The sequence below is a fragment of the Nerophis ophidion genome, linkage group LG27, assembly GCF_033978795.1.
Source record: "Nerophis ophidion isolate RoL-2023_Sa linkage group LG27, RoL_Noph_v1.0, whole genome shotgun sequence".
NCBI lineage: Eukaryota > Metazoa > Chordata > Actinopteri > Syngnathiformes > Syngnathidae > Nerophis > Nerophis ophidion.
The window spans coordinates 24,313,745-24,332,604 of record NC_084637.1 but is presented as its reverse complement, the minus strand read 5'-3'; the positions used below and the strand labels follow the sequence as shown (position 1 = coordinate 24,332,604).

General features: G+C 44.7%; 1 protein-coding gene across 5 annotated transcripts in view; it reads right to left on the bottom strand.

Annotated features, from left to right (window-relative positions):
- Positions 1 to 12,522, bottom strand: part of magixa (MAGI family member, X-linked a) — a 60,373-nt gene extending 47,851 nt beyond the window's left edge. For 2 of the 5 annotated variants that reach the window (XM_061889063.1, XM_061889065.1), the window contains exons 1-5: positions 12,264 to 12,522; positions 2,501 to 2,552; positions 2,138 to 2,375; positions 1,957 to 2,073; positions 1,737 to 1,856 (exon numbers count right to left, since the gene is read on the bottom strand). In XM_061889063.1, coding sequence (XP_061745047.1) covers positions 1,737 to 1,856; positions 1,957 to 2,073; positions 2,138 to 2,375; positions 2,501 to 2,542 — 517 coding nt within the window. In that variant the 5' untranslated portion in view covers positions 2,543 to 2,552; positions 12,264 to 12,522. Of the gene's footprint in view, positions 1 to 1,736; positions 1,857 to 1,956; positions 2,074 to 2,137; positions 2,376 to 2,500; positions 2,553 to 9,897; positions 10,041 to 12,263 lie in introns of those variants that run through there. The other 3 variants (XM_061889060.1, XM_061889061.1, XM_061889062.1) reach the window with 2 other exon arrangements.
- Between the last annotated feature and the right edge of the window lie 6,338 nt (positions 12,523 to 18,860).

Below are 18,860 nucleotides of genomic sequence, written 5' to 3'. Positions count from 1 at the left end.
AACATTAACCCCTTAATGGAAACAGCTAGCATACTTCTAAAATGGCACCAAATAACAACTTTTAATTATTTTTAGGTAGTTATTAACAAAAGGCTGGCAAAAAAATGTTACAATGCTAACATTAACACTGTAACTGGAACAACTAGCATAATTTTAAGAGGGTGGCAAGAAACAAAATCCATGTTTATTTCGTTAAAAATACCCAGTTTGATAAAATGCTAGCAAAAAATTGTTAGCTGGCTAACATTAGCCCCTTAACGGGAACAGCTAGCATACTTGTAAGATGGCACTAAGTAACGAATTCCATGATTATCGGGTTGAACAAACAAAATTAGCCAAAATTGTAGCACAAAAAAAATATTAACATGCTAACATTAGCACTGCAACGGTAACAGCTCGCATACTTGTAAGATGGCACTAAGTAACCAATTCCATGATTATTGGGTTAAAGAAACAAAATTGACCAAAATGCTAGTAAAAATAACTTAGCATGCTAACATTAGCACGGTAACGATAACAGCTAGCATACTTGTAAGATGGCACTAAGTAACAAATTCCATGATTATTGGATTAAACAACCAAAACTAACCAAAATGCTATCAAAAACACCTTAGCATGCAAACATTAACACAGCAATGGGAACAGCTAGGATACTTCTAAGATGGCACTAAGTAACCAATTCCATGATTATTGGGTTAAATAAACAAAATGTGCTAAAATGCTAGCAAAAAACATTAGCATGCTAACATTAGCACTGTAGCGGTAACAGCTTGCATACTTGTAAGATGGCACTAAGTAACGAATTCCATAATTATCGGGTTGAACAAACAAAATTAGCCAAAATTGTAGCATAAAAAAAATATTAGCATGCTAACATTAGCACTGCAACGGTAACAGCTTGCATACTCGTAAGATGGCACTAAGTAACAAATTCCATGATTATCGGATTGAACAAACAAAATTTGCCAAAATTGTAGCACCAAAAAAATATTAGCATGCTAACATTAGCACTGCAACGGTAACAGCTCGCATACTCGTAAGATGGCACTAAGTAACGAATTCCATGATTATCGGATTGAACAAACAAAATTTGCCAAAATTGTAGCACAAAAAAAATATTAGCATGCTAACATTAGCACTGCAACGGTAACAGCTCGCATACTCGTAAGATGGCACTAAGTAACCAATGCCATGATTATTGGGTTAAACAAACAAAATTAACCAAAATGCTAATAATAAGAACTTAGCATGCTAACATTAACACAGTAACGGGAACAGCTAGGATACTTCTAAGATGGAACGGTATAGCTCTGTTGGTAGAGTGGCCGTGCCAGCAACTTGAGGGTTCCCGGTTCAATCCCCGCTTCCGCCATCTTAGTCACTGCCGTTGTGTCCTTGGGCAAGACACTTTACCCACCTGCTCCCAATGCCACCCACACTGGTTTAAATGGAACTTAGATATTGGGTTTCACTATGTAAAACGCTTTGAGTCACTAGAGAAAAGCGCTATATAAATATAATTCACTTCACTTCAACTAAGTAACGAATTCCATGATTATTGGGTTAAATAAACAAAATGTGCTAAAATGCTAGCAAAAAAACATTAGGATGCTAACATTATTAGCACTGGAACGGTAACAGCTAGCATACTTGTAAAATGGCACTAATCCATGATCATTATGTTGAAATGAACAAAATTAGCTAAAAATGCTCGCATCAAATATTGTTGTCTTCACCTTTAAACTTTCCACTTTCTAGCAGGGCGCCCGACTCCTCCAAGGAGAAGAACTCCTCGATGGACACAAAGTTGTAGTCCACGCCGCTGATCTCCCCCTCGCGAGGTTGCCGGGTCGTACCTGCCGACGGGAAGAGTGATGTCATCACAGAGCGCGACACCTGTGTGTGTGTGTGTGTGTGTGTGTGTGTGTGTGTGTGTGTGTGTGTGTGTGCACGTACAGGGCACGGCGCGCAGGTAGAGGTTCTCCCGTATGAGCTGCTGCAGCTGACTGTCCATGGAGGACGGAGTGAAACACTTACTGAGGTACAGGCGAAGATCTTTGCACAGCGACGCACCTGCAGACACACACGCACGTCATCTTAGCAAAAAACTCACACGCATGGCGCCAGCCTCCGCCACCTGGTGAGACGGTCTTGATCCTGATTGGATGAGGACAGGAGTTGAGGACCCCCCGCACGTCGCCCAGCGTCATCCCCAACACGGGCGTGCCGCCGATCTCCAGGATGATGTCGGCCACGGTGGCGCCGCCCCCGGGAGCCACCGTCACGAAGGGAAACTCGCCGTAGTCGGCCCCGCCACCGATAGCCAGCCCCAGCTCCCCCGAGCTGCCGCCCAGCGGCACGAAGCCCTCCTGCACCTGCGACAAGATGGCGGCTAGATGATTAAGTCAGTTGTCAGGCGGCGTGCTAACGTGTCGTACCTTGGAGCGCCAGTGCCTAGATGATTAAGTCAGTTGTCAGGCGGCGTGCTAACGTGTCGTACCTTGGAGCGCCAGTGCAGCTTCTTCACCGTGTTTTTAGACATGGCCGCCGAGCTGCAAAGAGGAAGACATTCTCCACTGATTGTTTACAAACTAACAAACCCCTATACCAGGGGTGACCAAGGTGAGGCACGGGGCCATTTGCGGCCCGCAGCTAATTTTCTAACAGCACGTTCTAAAAATACTCTTATAAAAATGCTCAGCACGGTGCGACAGGGGTTAGTGCATATGCCTCACAATACGAAGGTCCTGAGTAGTCCTGAGTTCAAGCCCGGGCTCGGGATCTTTCTGTGTGGCGTATGCATGTTCTCCCCGTGACTGCGTGGGTTCACTCCGGGTACTCTGGCTTCCTCCCAATTCCAAAGACATGCACCTGGAGATAGGTTGATTGGCAACACTAAATTAATTGGCCCTGGTGTGTGATTGTGAGTGTGATGAGGTGACGACTTGTCCAGGGTGTACGCCGCAATCCGCCCAAATGCAGCTGAGATAGGCTCCAGCACCCCCCTAGATCCCAAAAGGGACAGGCGGTAGAAATGGATGGATGGATGGCTCCAATTACTTCCAATATTCGGTGTAGGTGTTGTTGAGGAGGTCTTCCTTCCACCCTTCCACAACATCTCCAGAAGAGGTCAGCAGCACACCCTGCTCACCATACACAGTGTTGACAGTGCACTGCTTCCCCCTCCTGAGGCAGCGAATGACGGTCCAGAATTGCTTCAAAGCCACCCGGAAGTCGTTCTACATGGTTTCTCTGAACTCCTCCCATGTCCGAGTTTTTGCCTCTACCACCGCCAAAGCCGCCCACCGCTTGGCCTGTCGGTACCTGTCTACTTCCTCCAGAGTCTTATGAGCCAAAAGGACCCAATAGGACTCCTTCTTCAGCTTGACGGCATCCCTCACCCTTGGTGTTCTTCAGTGGGTTATAGGACTACCGCCATGGCAGGCTCCGATCGGCCGCCTAGACAACAGAGTTACGGAACATGATCCACTCGGACTAAATATCCAGCAACCTCCCTCAAGACATGTTCAAAGTTCTTCCGGAGCCTACCGCTAGGCCTGTCGCTATCTGTCTACTGCCTCCAGAGTCCTATGAGCCAAAATGACCCAATAGGACTCCTTCAGCTTGACGGCATCCCTCACCCTTGGTGTCCACCAGTGGGTTATAGGATTACAGCCATGGCAGGCTCCGATCGGCCGCCTAGACAACAGAGGTACGGAACATGGTCCACTCGGACTCAATATCCAGCTTCCTCCCTCGAGACATGTGCAAAGTTCTTCGGGAGCCCACCGCTTGGCATGTCTGTACCTGTCTGTGGCCTCCAGAGTCCTATGAGCCAAAAAGACCCATAGGACTCCTTCCTCAGCTTGACGGCATCCATCACCCTTGGTGTCCACCAGTGGGTTATAGGATTACCGCCATGGCAGGCGCCGATCTTGCGCCTTGACATTAGAGTTACGGAACATGGTCCACTCGGACTCAATATCCAGCTTCCTCCCTCGAGACATGTTCAAAGTTCTTCCGGAGCCCACCGCTTGGCATGTCTGTACCTGTCTGCGGTCTCCAGAGTCCTATGAGCCAAAAGGACCCAATAGGACTCCTTCTTCAGCTTGATGGCATGCCTCACCCTTGGTATCCACTAGTTAGTTATAGGATTATCGCCATTGCAGGCTCCGATTGGCCGCCTAGACAACAGAAGTACGGAACATGGTCCACTCGGACTCAATATCCAGCTTCCTCCCTCGAGACATGTTCAAAGTTCTTCCGGAGCCCACCGCTTGGCATGTCTGTACCTGTCTGCGGTCTCCAGAGTCCTATGAGCCAAAAGGACCCAATAGGACTCCTTCTTCAGCTTGATGGCATGCCTCACCCTTGGTATCCACTAGTTAGTTATAGGATTATCGCCATTGTAGGCTCCGATCGGCCGCCTAGACAACAGAAGTACGGAACATGGTCCACTCGGACTCAATATCCAGCTTCCTCCCTCGAGACATGTTCAAAGTTCTTCCGGAGCCCACCGCTTGGCATGTGCCCTCCAGAATCCTATGAGCCAAAAGGACCCAATAGGACTCCTTCTTCAGCTTGATGGCATCCCTCACCCTTGGTGTCCACCAGTGGGTTATAGGATTACCGCCATGGCAGGCTCCGATCGGCCACCTAAACAACACAGGTACGGAACATGGTCCACTCGGACTCAATATCCAGCAACCTCCCTCGAGACGTGTTCATACTTCTTCCGGAGGTGGTAAGTGAAACTCCCTCAGACGGGAGACTCTGCTAGACGTTCCCTGCAGACTCTCACAATGTGTTTGAGCCCGCCAGGTCTGTCCAGCATTCTCCCGCGCCATCGCAGCCAACTCACCACCAGGCGGTGATCGGTTGAAAACTCTGCCCCTCTTTTCACCCGAGTGTCCACAACATGAGACCACAAATCTGATGATCCAACCACAAAGTCGATCATTGAACTGCGGCCAATGGTGTCCTGGTGCCAAGTGCACATATGGACACCCTTATGTTTGAACATGGTGTTTGTTTTGAACAATCCGTGACGAGCACAAAAGTCCAATAACAAAACACCCCTCTGGTTCAGATCCGGGCGGCCATTCCTCCCAATCACACCTATCCAAGTCAGCGTTGAAGTCCCCCAATAGAACAAGAGAATCAGGCCTCCAGTACTCCCTCTAGGGACTCCAAAAAGGGTGGGTAGTCTTAACTACGGTTTGGTGCGTAAGCACAAACAATGGTCAGGACCCTTCCCCTTACCCCGGAAGCGGAGGGAAACTACCCTCTCGTCTACTGGGCTAAACTCCAACGTGCAGGCCCTGAGCTGGGGGGGCAACAAGAATTGCTACTCCAGCCCGTTGCCTCTCACTGCTGGTAACGCCAGAGTGGAAGAGAGTCCAGTACCTCTCGAGAGAACTGGCTCCAGAGCCCTTGCTGTGCGACTAGATCCAGCCAGATCTTCTTCCCCTCTCCCTCACCCCCCCAGGGAGCTCATGTTCCACGTCCCAAGAGCTAGCTTCTGTAGCCGAGGATCGGATCGCCAAGGGCCCTGCGAGCTCATAGAGCACCCGACTTCCATGCCCCATCCTGTGGGTGCTGAGCCCACTGGAGGGGGGGGGCATGTTGCCCCTTTAGGCTGGGCCACCATCAAGTCCCTCCTCCAACGTGGGCGGGAGAAACCTTGGTCCACGATCTTTTTGTATTCATAGAAGTCTTTGAACTGCTCTTTGTCTGGTCCCTCACCTAGGACCTGCTGGTCATGGGAGACCCTACCAGGGGTCATAGCTCCTAGGACCATATGGACACGCAAACTCTGAGAGGAGTTGAGGGAACATTTTGTATCGGTTTTGAAAATATCAAAATGGACACCATATGCTTTGATTTTTCACTGTGCGGCCCTCAATGGAAAAAGTTTGGACCCCTCCCCCCAGTCAAACTTTTACAAGAAAAACTGAACGTGTGCAATATTACGATAGAAGTTGAAATTTTACTCAGTAACAGTTGCAATTTTGCAAGAAAAGCTTACAACTTTGGCAATTTTATGAATAGAGTTGTCATTTTACTCGACAAGTCACAATTTTATAAGAAAACTTAAAAATGTTGGCAGTATTATAATAATAATCGGGGATGTAACTTGGCAAAATGTTTTACTATTTTCCAAGAACAGCAAAAAAATTGGCAATATTGTTATAACACTTAGAATTTTAGAAGACAAATGTCTCCATTTTGCATAAAAAGTAATAATTTTACATAAAAAAGTAATAATTTTACAAGAAAATATTGGCTCCAACACCCCCCCGCGACCCCAAAAGGGACAAGCAGTAGAAAATGGATGGATGGAATATTGTAATATTACAGAAACAGATATAAAATTGGGAGCAATTGCTCATATTCTAAGAAAACTGCTTTTAGTTCATTTATTTTTGTTTGTAGTTGGTTTTTAATCTTCATTATTTACTTCAAGTTATTACAGTATCTCTCTCTCTCTCTCTCTCTCTCTCTCTCTCTCTCTCTCTCTCTCTGTCTCTCTCTCTCTCTCTCTCTCTCTCTCTCTCTCTCTCTCTCTCTCTCTCTCTCTCTCTCTCTCTCTATATATATATATATATATATATATATATATATATATATATATATATATATACACAGTGGGGCAAAAAGTATTTAGTCAGCCAACGATTGTGCAAATTCTCCCACTTAAAATGATGACAGAGGTCTGTAATTTTCATCATAGGTACACTTCAACTGTGAGAGACAGAATGTGAAAAAAATCCAGGAATTCACATTGTAGGAATTTTAAAGAATTTATTTGTAAATTATGGTGGAAAATAAGTATTTGGTCAACCATTCAAAGCTCTCACTGATGGAAGGAGGTTTTGGCTCAAAATATCACGAAACATGGACCCATTCATTCTTTCCTTAACACGGATCAATCGTCCTGTCCCCTTAGCAGAAAAACAGCCCCAAAGCATGATGTTTCCACCCCCATGCTTCACAGTAGTTATGGTGTTCTTGGGATGCAACTCAGTATTCTTCTTCTTCCAAACACGACGAGTTGAGTTTATACCAAAAAGTTATATTTTGGTTTCATCTGACCACATGACATTCTCCCAATCCTCTGCTTTATCATCCATGTGCTCTCTGGCAAACTTCAGACGGGTCTGGACATGCACTGGGTTAAGCAGGGGGACACATCTGGCACTGCAGGATTTTATTCCCTGTCGGCGTAGTGTGTTACTGATGGGAACCTTTGATACTTTGGTCCCAGCTCCCTGCAGGTCGTTCACCAGGTCCCCCCGTGTGGTTCTGGGATTTTTGCTCACCGTTCTCATGATCATTTTGACCCCACGAGATGAGATCTTGCGTGGAGCCCCAGATCGAGGGAGATTATCAGTGGTCTTCTATGTCATCCATTTTCTGATAATTGCTCCCACAGTTGATTTTTTCACACCAAGCTGCTTGCTTATTATAGATTCACTCTTCCCAGTCTGGTGCAGGTCTACAATTCTTTTCCTGGTGTCCTTCGACAGCTCTTTGGTCTTGGCCTTAGTGGAGTTTGGAGCCTGACTGTATGAAACTGTGGACAGGTGTCTTTTATACAGATAACAAGTTCAAACAGGTTCCATTAATACAGGTAACAAGGGGAGGACAGAAGAGCTTCTTAAAGAAGAAGTTACAAGTCTGTGAGAGCCAGCGATCTTCCTTGTTTGAAGTGACCAAATACTTATTTTTCAACATGATTTACAAATAAATTATTTAAAATTCCTAAAATGTGAATTCCTGGATTTTTTTTCTCCACAATCTGTCTCTCACAGTTGAAGTGTACCTTTGATGAAAATTACAGACCTCTGTCATCATTTTAAGTGGGAGAACTTGCACAATCGGTGGTTGACTAAATACTTTTTTGCCCCACTATATATATATATATATATATATATATATATATATATATATATATATATATATATATATATATATATATATATCTATATATATATATATATATATATATATATATATATATATATATATATATACACACACATATATACATATATATATATATATCAGGGGTGTGGGAAAAAATCGATTCGAATACTAATCGCGATTCTCACGTTGTGCGATTTCGAATCGATTCTCATTTTTTTTTAAATCCATTTTGTATTTGTTTTTTTATCAATCCAACAAAACAATGCACATAAATACCATAACAATGCAATCCAATTCCAAAACCAAACCTGACCCAGCAACACTCAGAACCGTAATAAACAGAGCAATTGAGGAGACACAAACACGACACAAAAGTAGTGAAACAAAAATGAATATTATCAACAACTGTATCAATATTAGTTATAATTTCAGCATAGCAGTGATTAAAAATACCTCATTGACCTTATCATTAGACATTTATAAAAATAATAAAAAAGAACAATAGTGTCACAGTGGCTTACACTTGCATCGCATCTCATAAGCTTGACAACACACTGTGTCCAATGTTTTCACAAAGATAAAATAGGTCATATTTTTGGTTCGTTTAATAGTTAAAAACAATTTACATTATTGCAATCAGTTGATAAAACATTGTCCTTTAAAATTATATAAGCTTTTAAAAAAAAACAAAACTCTGCTAGCATGTCAGCAGACTGGGGTAGATCCAGCTGAAATCCTATGTATTGAATGAATACAGAATCGTTTTGAATCGAAAAAATATCGTTTTTGAATCGAGAATCGCGTTAAATCGAAAAAATCGATATATAATCGAACCGCGACCCCAAGAATCGATATTGAATCGAATTGTTGGACACCCAAAGATTTGCAGCCCTAATATATATATATATATATATATATATTTTTTTTTTTTTTTTTTTTTTTTAAATACATTTTGGCCAAATGGGGCACATTTCAATTTCATACACACAGTTGTTATTACATATGTTGACCAGAGGGGGAGCACCTCAAATTTTTACACACTCTTGTTATTTCATAAGTTGACCAGAGGGGGAGCACTTTTAAAAGCTACTAACAGTCAATTTGAAAAATCCCTCCTTTTAGGGACCATCCTCATTTTGATAGATTTCACCACCAGGGGGTGCAAATGAGACTTTCTCTATTAGATGCAATGGTTTTCTGCATTGGGACCATAATTTATGTCCTAACTCAGGGGTCGGGAACCTCTTTGGCTGAGAGAGCCATGAAAGCCAAATATTTCAAAATGTATTTCCGTGATAGCCATATACTATTTTTAAACAGTGAATGCAACTAAAAGTGTGCATTTTTAAATAAGAACAACATTTTTAGAGTATAATTAGTCTCTTATTCTTTTTAATAACATTGTTATTCTAAAGTTAACCAATAATAAATAAAATACCTCTTACCATTAAAGCGACATCTTGAACAGGTGCGATAGAAAATGCATGGTTGGATTAAAATATGTTTTATATTTTCAACATTATTTTTAACACTGTGATTACCAGCGGAATTATTCATGACTTATCGTGTTAAGTAATGTCAGCTAAGATTTATCTGAGAGCCAGATGCAATTATCAAAAGAGCCACATCTGGCTCTAGAGCCGTAGGTTCCCTACCCCTGTCCTAACTTGTTCACACCTCCTCATATGGAAGCTACTTTTCCTTGTTGGTGTCTCAAGAATGGTACAAATACAAGAACACACACACACACACACACACACACACACACACACACACACACACACACACACACACACACACACACACACACACACACACACACCTGTCTCTTATTGACACCTGCCAACACGATCTTTGCGCGGCCATTCACACCTGAAAAATGTGTTGACGGTGACGAGCTAGAACACTTCCAAGGCAACGTCCTCTAGTTAGGAAGTAAGGCGGCAAAGAAGGTAGCAAGGAGGTTACCGAAACAGCGAGGAGATGAGGAGGGAGGTGAAGCGTTGTTGGTGGCTATGTCACATCCTGTACGTCCCTGCATCCATTCTCTACCGCTTGTCCCTTTGTGTGTGTGTTTATTTCCCTTATGTCCTCTCTCTCTCTCAACAGTTGTGCTTGTCGCTCGCCCCTCCCTCTCCGACAGGACCGGTCAAAGGTTGTCCAAGGTGTGATGAAAGAATGTGTGTGTGTGTGTGTGTGTATGACAAACATGTCCCTACCTACCTATCTTTGAACACAAAAACGTGTTATGTAAACCAGAGGTCTCAAACTCAATTTACCTGGGGGCCACTGGATGCACAAACTTGGTGAGGCTGGGCCGCGAGAAAAGACTTCTTTAAAAAAATCGGACATGCACTTTTTAATGAATGCGTCTTCTTTCAATCGCTTTCGGGCCCTAGCAACATACTTGCCAACTCTCGCGATATTTCCGGGAATATCAGTACCCCTCCCGACAATCTCCCGGGGCAATCAATCTCCCGGTTTTCACCTGGACTACAATTGTAAGGGCGTGCTGTGATGTCACTGCCTTTAGCGTCCTCTACAGACTGCCGACTCGTCCGCTTTTCCACCATACAAACAGTGTGCCGGCCCAATCACATATTGTATGAGGCTTCTGCAGATCCACGGAAGTGACTGCAAGACATACTTTATCAACAGCCATACAGGTCACAATGAGGGTGGCCGTATAAACAACTTTATCACTGTTGCAAATATGCGCCACACTGTGAACCCACACCAAAGAAAATTAAAAAAACACATTTTGGGAGAACATCCGCACCGTAACAAAACATAAACACAACAGAACAAATACCCAGAATCCAATGCAACAATAGGGGGCAGGGGTGTATATTGTAGCCCGGAAGAGTTAGGGCTGCATGGGATTCTGGGTATTTGTTCCATTGTGTTTATGTTGTGTTACGGTGCGGATGTTCTCCCAAAATGTGTTTGTCGTTCTTGTCTGGTCTGAGTTCACAGTGTGGCGCATATTTGTAACAGTGTTAAGGTTGTTTATACGGCCACCCTCAGTGTGACCTGTACGGCTGTTGATCAACTATGTCTTGCAGTCGCTTACTGCGTCGACAGAAGCCAAATACAACATTTGGCTTGGCTGGCACGCTGTTTGTTCAGGTTGTAGAGGACGTTGAAGGCAGTGCCTCCACGGTGCCCCCTTAGTATTGTTGTTTGGGTGAAATTCGGGGGAATGATTACCCCTGGAGGGCCATTGAAATGTGAGAGTCTCCCGGAAAAATCGAGGGTATTCAAGTATGAAGCTGTAAAGCGCCATTCATATAAAATTTGCGGGCCGCACCAACATTAAATTTTCGCATCAAGGTGTGGGCCGCAAAATAATGTCTCGCGGGCCGCATGTTTGAGACCCCTGATGTAAACAGTGTGTTTACTTGTTTTTTTTTTACAGCATTCTATTGTGTTCTTTTTATCGGTATAGCTCGGTTGGTAGAGTGGCCGTGCCAGCAACTTGAGGGTTGCAGGTTCGATTCCCGCTTCCGCCATTCTAGTCACTGCCGTTGTGTCCTTGGGCAAGACACTTTACCCACGTGCTCCCAGTGCCACCCACACTGGTTTAAATGTAACTTAGATATTGGGTTTTACTATGTAAAGCGCTTTGAGTCACTACAGAAAAGCGCTATATAAATATAATTCACAATATAATTCACTAATGCATCTTTTCACAACAGGAGCACTCACTCCAACACCTTTTTTTTTTCTCCATTCGCCTCAATAAAAAGTTTATTTTTGCCGACAGGTCGCCAACATGTTGACTGACACGTGTTGCCTCGCCGTGGGATATGTTCACGAGATGACGTCATCGCCACCAGTGCGGAAACGACGACGTCATCCCGACTCCGGTCGGAGGTCACAAACTAAGCGAGTAAGTTGTCGATGTTAGCATTTCCGCTAGCGTTAGCGCGGCAGTGTTTACACTTGACGATGTCAAAGAGAGAGAGAGAGAGAGACCTCGCCACGAACACACGACCTTTGGCGCCTCTAGAAAAGCCACCTGTCAATCAGGCGGTGCGTTTCAACTCAACATGACGTCATACCGTGGCACCCTACACAATAGAGGACCACTGTATCAACGCGAACGCGCGCGCCTCAGCACTGAAACAACAGGACGCGCGTACGCGCGTGCTCGCCGGACAATGTGCTGACGGTGTCGTTTTTGACCTGCGGCAGCGCACTCACACGCACGCGCCACGACATACTAAAAAAAAAAACAACAACAACAACTCCAAAACGTCATTTTTCACCCACGCACACAAGCACACCGCGTCTTTTTTTTTTCTGTTTTTTTTTTTTAAATTTTTTTTTACCGTCATGCTCGTCCGCCTCCGTGGCCGCGTCGCGGTGCTCCTCTGCCGGCTCGGAGCCGCTCGACGCCTCGCTGACGCGGTTGCTGCAAGGTGCATGCGCGCGCGTGCGTGCGTGTGCGCGCGGGGTACGGGAAGGCGCGCGCCGGACGACCACTGCAGGTGAGGATGCAAAGCAGCGACTTATGCGTGAGCGCGTGCACGCCAGCTAATACCCCTCCATCCACTCTCTCTCAGGCGTGTACGCGCTTGGAAGGGGGCGGGGCAGCAGGAAGCGGCGGGGAAGAGGATCCTCGTAGTGGGAGGAGTCAGAGAAATGTCTTCAGAAGGTGAGAGTTGTAAACACACACCATGATGTCGGTTCGCCTCACATTTACTCCCCTCCCCTGACAAGTGGAGTGACGTAAGGATTCGAACACTGAAGCAAAGACAACAAGCCGCGCGCGCTTTACTCCACTCACTACAACGTCGTGCTAAAGCTAGCAGCTAGCCAAACCACTACATCAGGGGTCACCAACCTTTTTGAAACCAAGAGCTACTTCCTGGGTACTGATTAATGCGAAGGGCTACCAGTTTGATACACACTTAAATAAATTGCCAGAAATAGCCAATTTGCTCAATTTACCATTAATAAATAAATCTATATATATGTATAAAAAATGGGTATTTCTGTCTGTCATTCCGTCGTACATTTTTTTCCTTTTACGGAAGGTTTTTTGTAGAGAATAAATGATGAAAAAAACACTTAATTGAATGGTTTGAAAGAGGAGAAAACAGGAAAAAAAAGAAAATTAAATTTTGAAACATAGTTTATCTTCAATTTCGATTCTTTAAAATTCAAAATTCAACTCAAAAAAAAGAAAAACTAGCTAATGCGAATCTTTTTGAAAAAATTTAAAAAATAATTTATGGAACATTATTAGTAATTTTTCCAGATTAAGATTAATTTTAGAATTTTGATGACATGTTTTAAATAGGTTAAAATACAATCTGCACTTTGTTAGAATCTATAACAAATTGGACCAAGCTATATTTCTAACAAAGACAAATCATTATTTCTTCTAGATTTTCCAGAACAAAATTTTTAAAATAAATTCAAAAGACTTTGAAATAAGATTAACATTTGATTCTAAAGATTTTCCAGATTTGCCAGAATATTTTTGTTTTATTTTAATCATAATAAGTTTAAATAAATATTTCAAAAACATTCTAAAACAGAAGCTAAAATGAATAATTAAATACAATTTTTTTTATTATTCTTTACAATAAAAATAATCAATTTACTTGAACATTTATTTAAATTGTCAGGAAAGAAGTGGAAGGAATTTAAAAGGTAAAAAGGTATATTTGTTTAAAAATCCTAAAATCATTTTTAAGGTTGTATTTTTTCTCAAAAATCGTCTTTCTGTAAGTTATAAGAACCAAAGTAAAAAAAACAGATGAATTTATTTAAACAAGTGAAGACCAAGTCTTTAAAATATTTTCTTGGATTTTTAAATTCTATTTGAGTTTTGTCTCTCTTAGAAGTAAAAATGTCGAGCAAAGCGAGACCAGCTTGCTAGTAAATAAATAACATTTAAAAAATAGAGGCAGCTCACTGGTAAGTGCTGCAATTTGAGTTATTTTTAGAACAGGCCAGCGGGCTACTCATGTGGTCCTTACGGGCTACCTGGTGCCCGCGGGCACCGCGTTGGTGACCCCTGCACTACAGGCACATTTCACATGTTAGCCGTCCAATGAAATTGACATTTCGCCCAAGACGAGCAAACTAGTTTTATTTTGTCATACTATACACTGTTATTACTATTAATAATACTAGTAATACTGCAATTGTTGTGTTTTTTTTAAGAAGAGTAGGTTCTTTTAAAGGCCTACTGAAACCCACTATTACCGACCACGCAGTCCGATAGTTTATATATCCATCCATCCATCCATCTTCCGCTTATCCGAGGTCGGGTCGCGGGGGCAACAGCCTAAGCAGGGAAACCCAGACTTCCCTCTCCGCAGCCACTTCGTCTGGCTCATCCCGGGGGATCCCGAGGCGTTCCCAGGCCAGCCGGGAGACATAGTCTTCCCAACGTGTCCTGGGTCTTCCCCGTGGCTTCCTACCGGTTGGACGTGCCCTAAACACCTCCCTAGGGAGGCGTTCGGGTGGCATCCTGACCAGATGCCCGAACCACCTCATCTGGGTCCTCTCGATGTGAAGGAGCAGCGGCTTTACTTTGAGCTCCTCCCGGATGGCAGAGCTTCTCACCCTATCTCTAAGGGAGAGCCCCGCCACACGGCGGAGGAAACTCATTTCGGCCGCTTGTACCCGTGATCTTATCCTTTCGGTCATGACCCAAAGCTCATGACCATAGGTGAGGATGGGAACGTAGATCGACTGGTAAATTGAGAGCTTTGCCTTCCGGCTCAGCTCCTTCTTCACCACAACGGATCGGTACAACGTCCGCATTACTGAAGACGCCGCACCGATCCGCCTGTCGATCTCACGATCCACTCTTCCCCCACTCGTGAACCAGACTCCTAGGTACTTGAACTCCTCCACTTGGGGCAGGGTCTCCTCCCCAACCCGGAGATGGCATTCCACCCTTTTCCGGGCGAGAACCATGGACTCGGACTTGGAGGTGCTGATTCTCATTCCGGTCGCTTCACACTCGGCTGCGAACCGACCCAGTGAGAGCTGAAGATCCCGGTCAGATGAAGCCATCAGGACCACATCATCTGCAAAAAGCAGAGACCTAATCCCGCGGTCACCAAACCGGAACCCCTCAACGCCTTAACTGCGCCTAGAAATTCTGTCCATAAAAGTTATGAACAGAATCGGTGACAAAGGACAGCCTTGGCGGAGTCCAACCCTCACTGGAAATGTGTTCGACTTACTGCCGGCAATGCGGACCAAGCTCTGGCACTGATCGTACAGGGAGCGGACCGCCACAATAAGACAGTCCGATACCCCATACTCTCTGAGCACTCCCCACAGGACTTCCCGAGGGACACGGTCGAATGCCTTCTCCAAGTCCACGAAGCACATGTAGACTGGTTGGGCAAACTCCCATGCACCCTCAAGAACCCTGCGGAGAGTATAGAGCTGGTCCACAGTTCCACGACCAGGACGAAAACCACACTGTTCCTCCTGAATCCGAGGTTCGACTATCCGGCGTAGCCTCCTCTCCAGTACACCTGAATAAACCTTACCGGGAAGGCTGAGGAGTGTGATCCTACGATAGTTGGAACACACCCTCCGGTCCCCCTTCTTAAAGAGAGGAACCACCACCCCGGTCTGCCAATCCAGAGGTACCGCCCCCGATGTCCACGCGATGCTGCAGAGTCTTGTCAACCAAGACAGCCCCACAGCATCCAGAGCCTTAAGGAACTCCGGGCGGACCTCATCCACCCCCGGGGCCTTGCCACCGAGGAGCTTCTTAACTACCTCAGCGACCTCAGCCCCAGAAATAGGAGAGTCCACCACAGATTCCCCAGGCACTGCTTCCTCATAGGAAGACGTGTTGGTGGGATTGAGGAGGTCTTCGAAGTATTCCTTCCACCTATCCACAACATCTGCAGTCAAGGTCAGCAGAACACCATCCGCACCACACACGGTGTTGATAGTGCACTGCTTCCCCTTCCTGAGGCGGCGGACGGTGGTCCAGAATCACTTCGAAGCCGTCCGGAAGTCGTTTTCCATGGCTTCCCCGAACTCCTCCCATGTCCGAGTTTTTGCCTCAGCGACCGCTGACGCTGCACACCGCTTGGCCTGTCGGTACCTGTCCACTGCCTCCGGAGTCCTATGAGCCAAAAGGACCCGATAGGACTCCTTCTTCAGCTTGACGGCATCCCTCACCGCTGGTGTCCACCAAGGGGTTTTAGGATTGCCGCCCCGACAAGCACCAACTACCTTGCGGCCACAGCTCCGATCAGCCGCCTCGACAATAGAGGTGCGGAACATGGTCCACTCGGACTCAATGTCCAGCACCTCCCTCGTGACATGTTCAAAGTTCTTCCGGAGGTGGGAATTGAAACTTTCTCTAACAGGAGACTCTGCCAGACGTTCCCAGCAGACCCTCACAAAATATATCAATGATTAAAAAATATTAACATTGCAACACATGCCAATACGGCCTTTTTAGTTTACTAAATTGCAATTTTAAATTTCCCGGGAGTTTCTTGTTGAAAACGTCGCGGAATGACGACATGTACACGTGACATCACGGACTGTTAGGAAATATTAGCCCTGCGCACACACACAGCTAAAAGTTGTCTGCTTTAACCGCATAATTACACAGTATTTTGGACATCTGTGTTGCTGAATCTTTTGCAATTTGTTCAATTAATATTGGAGAAGTCAAAGTAGAAAGATGGAGTTGGGAAGCTTTAGCCTTTAGCCACACAAACACACGGGGATTCCTTGTTTAAAAGTCCCGGAGGTGAAGCTTTCCTATGGAATAAAGCCGTCAAGCAAACATGGATCCCGACCAAATGTCAACCAGCAGTTTTCGGTGAGAAAATTGTGCCACTTACCGGAAATCAGCTGAGCTTGTGCCGTCCATACAGCTGCCGTCGACTTCCATCAGACACTGGCCTCAAGACACCCGTGGACACACCCTTCCGACTATCAGGTACTATTAAACTCACTAAAACACTAGCAACACAATAGAAAGATAAGGGATTTCCCAGAATTATCCTAGTAAATGTGTCTAAAAACATCTGAATCCGTCCCAATGCAATCGCATTTTTTTTTAACTTGATTTTTTTTTTTTCTAGTCCGTCGATATCAATATCCTCGAACACAAATCTTTCATCCTCGCTCAAATTAATGGGGAAATTGTCGTTTTCTCGGTCCGAATAGCTCTTTTTGTTGGAGGCTCCCATTAAAAACAATGTGAGGATGTGAGGAGCCATCAACATGTGACGTCATCGTCTGCGACTTCCGGTAAAGGCAGGGCTTTTCTATTAGCGACCAAAAGTTGCAAACTTTATCATCGATGTTCTCTACTAAATCCTTTCAGCAAAAATATGGAAATATTGCGAAATGATCAAGTATGACACAAAGAATGGAGCTGCTATCCCCGTTTAAATAAGAAAATCTCATTTCAGTAGGCCTTTAAACGGGGATAGCAGGTCCACTCTATGTGTCATACTTGATCATTTTGCAATATTGACATATTTTTGCTGAAAGGATTTAGTAGAGAACATATACGATAAAGTTAACAACTTTTGGTCGCTAATAAAAAAGCCTTGCCTGTACCGGAAGTAGAAGCCGATGTGCGCGTGACATCACCGGTGTGAGGGCTCCTCACATCCTCACGTTGATTGCAATCATAGCCACCTGCAGCGCGAGCGATTCGGACCGAGAAAGCGACAATTTCCCCATTAATTGGCGCGAGGATGAAAGATTTGTGGATGACGATAGTGAGAGTGAAGGACTAGAAAAAAAAAAGAAGAGAGGGCAGTGGGAGCGATTCAGATGTCATTAGACACATTTACTAGGATAATTCTGGAAAATCCCTTATCTGCTTATTGTGTTACTAGTGTTTTAGTGAGATTAAATAGTCATACCTGAAAGTCGGAGGGGTGTGGTGACCGCCAGTGTCTCTGAGTGAAGCCATGGAAGAGCCAAGAAAGTCGCAGCTGCCTCTTTGACAGCTGCAGGAAGAACGACACAAGCTCCGCTCATGTCTACGGTAAGAGCCAACTTATTACCACAATTTTCTCACCGAAACCTGCCGGTTGACATGTGGTAGAGAACCATGTTCGCTTGACCGCTCTGTTCCATATTAAAGCCTCACAACAAACAAAGAAACACCGGCTGTGTTTGTGTTGCTACAACCGTTAATACACCAATTCCCACCTACATCTTTCTTCTTTGACGTCTCCATTATTAATTGAACAAATTGCAAAAGATTCAGCAACACAGATGTCCAGAATACTGTGTAATTATGCGATTAAATCGGTCGACTTTTAGCCGTTAGTGGTGCTGGGATAAAATGTCCGCTACAACCAATAACGTCACAAGCACGCGTCAACATGAGCGTCATCATTCCGCGACGTTTTCAACAGGACACTTCGCGGGAAATTTAAAATTGCAATTTAGTAAACTAAACCGGCCTTATTGGCATGTGTTGCAATGTTAATATTTCATCATTGATATATAAACTATCAGACTGCGTGGTCGGTAGTAGTGGGTTTCAGTAGGCCTTTAACTGACCAACCAATGTATCATGTTGGCAGCACGGTGGTAGAGGGGTTAGTGTGTCTGCCTCACAATACGAAGGTCCTGGTATCGATCTTGCGCTCGGGATCTTTCTGTGTGGAGTTCCTTCCTCCCACCTCCAAAGACCTGCACCTGGGGATAGGTTGATTGGCAACACCTAATTGGCCCTAGTGTGAAAATGTTGTCTTTCTATCTGCGATGAGGTGGCGACTTCTCCCGTCCAAAGGCAAAACCCAGTAACTCAATTTTGGTCAAAACTGAGCTGATAATAATTTTGGAGTTCCTAGGTGATATGGTTTACATTAGTGTATGCGATATTGTAATTTGTTCCGTAAGTAAGCTGTTACGCGCATGGCAGGACCTAGCAACTACCACATAACCGCGTA